The following is a 7533-nucleotide window of genomic DNA, read 5'->3' on the forward strand; positions in this document are numbered from 1 at the left end:
CTAGGGCACCAAAATTTCTTCTACCGTAGCCCAGCGGCGAGCTCCCTTGGCACGGCAATAGCAGGTGTCAGGCAGGAGGCGAGGTGCGTCGACAGCAGCAACAAGTCAACCACAAAACCGAGCAAATGTTTTTCATTATGCGGCCACTCCAAGCAAAAGTATCAAAGCAAACAAAATGCACATGCCAATGATGATAATCCACGTCTTTAAATTCCAACCATAATCCACGTCTTCAAATTACAAGTCTTATAGACGCCCACCAATATATAGTCCAACGATCGTTGATCGAAAGAACAAAAACACCCCGCCATTAAGCTATGGTTTGTTCTGGAATCTTGCTGACTGTAAGTCTATAAAAGCTATGGTTTTTCCTTTGTACACAGCTGAGCTCCTTCTAAAGCTGAATTACATGTAAGTCGCCATTTTCTTTTCCTGTTGACAAAAGTGTCGCTAGATGACTCGAATATCGAATATACACCCCGCCAAGGAGAGATGGCGGGGCAAATGATTATTTTCTACCCGGTAGATCAACAAAACTGCTTTCTCTGGTCAATTCTGCCTGTGAGCGAGCGTCTAGGGACAGGTCAGTTTAGACGCATAAGGTCTTCATCCCCTCTCCAGTGAAACGCCCACCGCTTCTGCGTCGTCAGGAATTAAATCATATATTAGATCCATGATGAAATCATTTCAAGGAACTTCCAAGAATACGGAATTTTGGGTTAACTAGTTATATTCTCGTTCATGTATGCGATAAATTTACAAGTGCACAGTCACTAGGTTGCATCATACCTGGATACTGCAGAACTAGGTTGCATCTAACTTTGTTGTGTATGCAAAGTCACTGGTTAGAGTCTCCAACCCAATCATATGCCCATTAATCCTCCTATCGTGTGCGCTTGAAATGTCTGAGCTGGCATTGATGCTCTCCGTGTTCCGGCAAGAAGATTTCAGAGTTCCAACCATGTCACAAGTATCCATTGCATCAGCCGAAAAATCTAGATGCTTCTCAACGGTTTTCAGCACAGCCATTCGCTTTGACCTTAATCGATATGTGGGGGAAACATCAAACTTCCCCAAGACAGAAGGCAACTGCTGGTCATCAAGGCGACCCAAGGACAAAAATGATGCAGTTTTAAATGAATGTGGGCTATATGTAGTGCAGTTCGCTTTGGGGGTGTCAAAACAATCACTGTTTGCATCAATCTTAAAATCAGTATCTTGAGAAGGTGTTGGTTTATCCCTTTTTCTTCTCCTGAGTATCGAAGGAGTACCTGGGAAGTTTTCAGCAGCACTTTTCAATATTGATTCCACACTGAGCTGATCCGATTGTTTTCCATCAGTTGGAGAGGGAGTAGCATAGCCAGTGGGTGATTGAAATCCATCCACACCGTGTTCTGATCCATGATGTCTTGACAAAACTGGGGAACGAACAAGGTCAATATCTTCTAGCTTAGGTATCTGATAACAAAGAGAACCAAAGGACTGAGCCTCTTTTACCAAGGTTGATTCACGTCCATCTGGCTTAGCTGTTACGGGGTCAATTTCCAGGCCCTTCTCATTCGACAAATTGATTTGCAGACCCTTCTGACAAACAAAGTTCAGTTCAATGTCCTTGTCACGGCCAGAATCCATTTTCATCCCCATTATTGCTAAAGCAACAGCAGAATCATCAGCTGCTGATGCCTGACATGAAGTTACTGGTTGAGCAGTTGGCATGGAAAGAGAGAGGAAGTCTGAACAGCCCTTAATATTTTTCAAACTACACACCCGTGGACTATGGGTAGGATCAGAATGATCGACTATTCCTGAATGGTTTCTCAAACTGATGTTTGGCACTTCATTCAAGTCAATGTAGTTTTCAGCAGGCAGGGCTATCGCGGGCTGTTTCAAATCATTATGACTGACATGTACTGGAACATTGCGGGCAGCTCCTGTATCATATTCATCTAGCCTTTTTCTCACTGAACTATTCCAATGGTTTTTTATTGAGTTATCTGTCCTGGAGGAATGAAAAAACTTAAATCAGTGGAAGACGAAATATAAGCAGTTGCGCAAGTCTATCCAATGAGGTAATTTGTAGTATTGAAAAATGGAAGAACTTTATGTACAAGGACCATCACATCATGACAAGTACAGTAATAACTTTATGTACAAGGACCATCACATCATGACAAGTACAATAATACATTCATAATTTATGCTACACGGATATAACGTGTACTTCCATTTTCATGCACTCTCCTACAAATTTCAGTCACTGATCATCTAGCCGCAAAAGGCCTAACCCACAATATTTGCGCAGAACAGCCAAGTGACAGAATCTCTAACAGTCCGTTCACTAGCAGGTCAATCCTGTATATGGCAAAAAAAATGTCTTTTTCTAACTCTATACTCGGTATAACAAGATAAGCACAAGAAACCCATCATCAAATAAAGAGGACAAAAAAGGTTTAATATAAACGACATGTGCTGAAATTCATGTGTTAGATCCTATAGGTACATGACATCCTAGTCCTGTGTTTTTCCTATTCCTACATATTCTAGTTCACGTGGACCTAGGAAGACGTAAACTTCAAAACTAACGACTCAAACTGTTCAAGTCCAAACTAGACTTGGCTAAAATTTTAGTCGGTGAGATAAGAAAAAAATAATGCTAGCAATAGTCTCGATGAGGAACAAGCTGCAGCTAAACAGCATGCAAATACACTATGTTTATTGTGCCAGCAAGTTAATTCATAGTTCTACAAAGCTTTCTGCCTTTCTCTTATGAGTAATTTGCATACATGCTAGGCATGATACACAGACCATCACTTGGTAAGCAAAAGGATTCAGTTAAACTATATGTGCGAACAACGTATTTTCCAAGAGGAAGGAATGAAGGATGATGTGACTTAGTACCTTCCAGGAAGGAGTTTTGCAATCTCCGCCCATTTATTACCATGCATACGATGAGCATCAACAAGCACCTGCTCCTCCTCAAAAGTCCAAGCTTCTTTCCTTATTTGAGGATCCAGATGATTATGCCATCTAAATCATATGAGGAGCATCAAAAGTGAAGTTAGCTGTATACTATGTTACATATGTACTTTGTTCTGGCAAACTTATAAATACATCAATCAATTATGCAAGAAACTTTACTACAATTACAGATAATAATATGTGATTAATATTCAACTATAACTTAAAATAGCCTGATGTGCAAGGATTTTTTGGCCAGAACCAGATAAATATTCTACTACAGGAGTATTACATTTACTCATGTACTAATATGAAATGGTAAGCTAAACTTAAAGCAACCAGGAAAGAGGACAGCCACGAGATCCACTGTGCTACAGGGATGCAATGCACAGGAGTCTGCGCCAGTGGGTTTTGGGGACCCAAAGTTAGTAACTTTTCGGGTTAGCTGTTTTATTGTGAATAGGAGGAGCTGGGCTTTATATTTCTGTGGCCATTTTCTAGGCACCGCGGAGGACACTGGCTATTTTCAGAACAGTTATCAGGGCAATGTCAAGATATCATGAACTGCTAAATGATTTGAGCAATATTTAGTTACAGCGTCCTGCATATAAATCAAAATCTGAACCCCTAAGAGCTGAAGTTCGCATTATCTCTGGGACCAAATTAGAAAACGTAGGTCTCATATATAAGGTTTTTTAAATGCAGCTCAAAATAGCCAATACCCTCAATAATTGACATCCAGTTTTAATCCCCCAGTCCCCAGAAATATACAGATTTGTCTTCGGCAAGGAAAATCAACAAACTAATTATGAGATCTATGAATATAAGGGTGTGTCGCCCAGATCTTTGTCATCATGCATGTCACATCATTAGGTGAATACCTCTCTCGGCATTGTTTACCAATACGACCATGCAATGACCTCGCTATAACGGACCATTTTGTTGGTCCATGCTCCTTTACCTTCTGGATAATGGTGTCATCTTCCTGTAAAAGAACTCAATGAGTGCACAGATCACAACATATATATGCAGACTTGGATTTGATGGGAGAAAAACAAACAATATTTGGCGAACCTCTTGGGTCCAAGGTCCTTTTATAAGTTCAGGGTCAAGAACTTTTTGCCATCTGTGCAGACATTGTACTTCTGTTCTATCAGGGAAAAACTCGGCTGTATACAACACAGATTCTTCTATGAGATCACGGTACTTTAAAAAAATTACTGTTTCCAGAAGTAAGCACGAAATTTACCCAGACTAACTTTCCTTGTCATAAGTCCTATAGGGTGCAAATGAGTTCTACCTCGAATGTAGAACATATGAGGATCATATTTATTAATTTTCCCCTGATATGATTCTAACATGCCTCTCACTCTCAACCGCACTATAACCAAATATATTAAATTGAGAGGCCTGCCTAGCATGAGATATATCTATTAAAACCTCCATCAAGTTTTGCAATATATTTTCATAAAGCAAAGATTAATCAGAAGTTTTGTAGTCGCTCCTTCCCATCTCCAGTAGGGATTTTTTTGTGTTATTACTCAGAGCCCTGCCGGTGGTTATATGAGAGCAAGCAACCTATCCTTAGTCCATGCCTCCCTGGACCTAGACATAACACAGCGCTCTCCTCCACCAATCACAGGTACATTATTGAATATATTTATTGCATGATAAAATAAAACCATATAATGAAGGTAAATATTGATGGTTATTGACCCCTAGTTTTCTGGAATTGCTAGATGAACATTGAGAAAAGGATGCAGAGCACAAACAAGAAGCTAACCTACTCTCTTCCAATTTTTACCCTTGAAAACAGTAACTGCCTTGCGCAATGTTTCATCCTGCAGCATGAATAAGAAAAATTAGGTAGAAATAAGAAAGAAAGACCCAAAGGCAATAACAAAGCAAGATAATAGCAGATGCCGGACACCAAACAGTTCAACAGTAGTATTGCAGATATACTGAATAGATTGGAAACGAAGTAGAAGTTACTTGGGAATAGTTAGATACTAACCTCTTCAGGTGTCCAGCCACCCTTAGCTCTTCTTACAGGGCCACTTATTCGCCTGATATTTGTAGAGTATGATCATTGACATATATAGTAAGCAATTACTCATGTAATGATAAACTGAAGATGCAAAACAGGGTGTCCAGTTGAAAGATGGGCAAGGCAAGAATAACCAAGTTTCTGTGACACGGACTTCTGGTACCTAAACGCTGACTATTGCTTTTCTCTCTTAAACACGTTGCTGATCAATAATCAAAGCCAGAGCCATGAGAAAACCTATAACTAGTTCAATATACTACTATTACTATGATGAAAGTTGTTTCATGGAAATTACAATAATAAACATGCTACATTTTTATTCTATATTCTAAAATTAGGGAACCAACTAATGAACTAAGCATGCGTGTAAACATTCAGACAATTTAACTATGCTACAAGTGTCAGCCATCATACAGTAAAGCCCCTAACAGCCTATTACACCTTCATTGCGGGCACATGTTGAAATAATCATAAATTAACTCAAAAGGAATTTCTATTGGATGAACTTTTGTATCCTAAGTATTCGTCTTGATAAGTTGAAATTGGCATGTTTCAGTGCTGAGGGAACCCAAAAATATATCATTAATTACACTATTATGACATTATATTTCAGCTAACAAACACACCAATAACAAATTTGGTTGACAACTATTTATCTACAAATGCATTTACACATACCAAATCTGCGGAAATTGACATCAATTGGCAAAACGTATAGTGAGTTAATTAAAACAAAACATAAAAAGACCAAAACATGTGTACATAATGTCATTAAAACAAATGTAAATCACCACTTCCATTCATTCCAAGGATCACTGAGAAGCAACCTTCACTGTGCCTCAACCAAGAGAGCATACTGATTTCTAAGGCAACAGAAGTTGAGCAAAATTATCCAATGGCCCAGCATACTAACTGGCAACTGCAGAAGCCAAGCAGCACAATCCCACCAATGGGACTATCTCATCAGAAAAGTAGTACAGTACCTCATAACATCCAAACCAAGCAAGTGATGAGATGATAACCACTTAAACCTCATGAAATGTAGTGGCACTCAACGAAATTGCACCTTTCCCTAACAGTCAATCAATAAGCCCCACCCGCAGCATGTTTCGATACAGATGATCTCAACACCATGGGTTTCTCGAAATCAAAAATCTGAGACTCCTTTTCACATGCTGATTGTAACCCCCAATTTCCTGCCCATAGACCCATACGGCCATCACACTGCACACAGGCCATGTTTCCCATCAGAAAAGGTGTCCAAATACGGGAATTGTATGGAGAACGCAGCGACCTGCTGCGCCATTTCAGTCACAACCCAACCCCGATTGCATCTGCTAACCAAACGCCCCATAAGAAAACCACCTCTCCTGGGCAAACAGGTCTCCCTCCCATACCCTAGTCAGGTAAGCAACCACTAGCCAGCAACACCGAACAGCAGAGCCCGAGACAGTCGACGGAGGAGCGGTACCTGCGGCTGGAGCCGGAATCGGCGGGGCTGGGCACGAGCGGCGACGCCCACGCGTGCCCGCCGCCATAGCTCCCTCCCTCCGAAGCCGACGGGCTCGACAGCGCCAGATGCTGCCTGCTCTCGGCGCAGCCGTCCCGCCCCTCCACCTTGACCGCCGCCATCCCCATCTACCGCCGCCGCCACGTCATCCACGCCGCCGCCTGAAACCAACACAGCAACACCAACATCAGAAACCGCCACAGAAACGCGTCGAAACAACAGAGACATCAAAACCGAGGGGCGCCGCCGCCGCCGCGGCGCACGAACCGGGTAGCCCCCAGATCGGGGTGGGGGGGATCGGGAGGATCGAGTAGTCGGGCGGAGGCGGCGCGGCGCGGGTGGGGCGGACCGAAACCCTAGGCGGGAGGGTAGGGGGGTGGGGGGGTTAAAAGGATGGAGCTTTGGCCGCGCCTGTGCGGGTAGCGGGGGGTATCTGCCGCGCCGCGGCGTTCGGTTGTGTGCTGGGGGAGACGAAGGGGGAGAGGAGGGGAGGAAGGAAGGATGGATGGGCGGAGGCGTCTTTCAAAACCCCTCGCCCGTTGCGTTGAAGGGAAAAGGGGGCGAGGAGGGGGAGACGGGAATAATTTATCTCGCTCCCTCCCGGGTCCGGAGGTTTCCCGTATCAGCCCCTGACGTTTCGGCGAATCGCCAGGCCCAGGCGGGTGCCCGGTTTGTGGCTGGTTACTGCTAGTGCCTGCTTAGCACACACTGCGATTCTCATTCCATTTATGTAGCGTGATCCCTTTGTACTCGAGGCTGATTTGATGGCATGGTTTTTGTTAGATGCAAGTATTAGCATATTATTGGTGTTCCTCTTTGCCGTGGATTTTTTTCTAGATTCTAGAGCGCGAACATGTAAAGTAGCATACCAAGAGCTCCTCCGCATGGCTTGATCGGCCGCTCGGAGTCACTGGGGAGGACCATCGAGTTAGGAATTACGAGAAACGTGAAGGAGCGGGATAAAAGACACGAAAGGCACACTCGGTCGGGAAACCGATCGCTGCGAACGGATAGTCTA

General features: G+C 43.1%; 1 protein-coding gene across 1 annotated transcript; it reads right to left on the minus strand.

The window, feature by feature from the left end:
- Window positions 1-188: 188 nt before the first annotated feature.
- On the minus strand, window positions 189-7059 carry LOC125520756 (transcription factor MYB3R-2-like). Its single transcript, XM_048685772.1, has 9 exons — window positions 6783-7059; window positions 6477-6676; window positions 4973-5024; window positions 4742-4799; window positions 4033-4127; window positions 3840-3943; window positions 2899-3027; window positions 790-1999; window positions 189-638 (listed from the first exon to the last, which is right to left on the minus strand). The coding sequence occupies exons 2-8, from the start codon at window positions 6641-6643 to the stop codon at window positions 805-807; spliced, it is 1800 nt and encodes a 599-aa protein (XP_048541729.1). The 5' UTR covers window positions 6644-6676; window positions 6783-7059; the 3' UTR covers window positions 189-638; window positions 790-804.
- Between the last annotated feature and the right edge of the window lie 474 nt (window positions 7060-7533).

Source organism: Triticum urartu, chromosome 1, assembly GCF_003073215.2.
Source record: "Triticum urartu cultivar G1812 chromosome 1, Tu2.1, whole genome shotgun sequence".
NCBI lineage: Eukaryota > Viridiplantae > Streptophyta > Magnoliopsida > Poales > Poaceae > Triticum > Triticum urartu.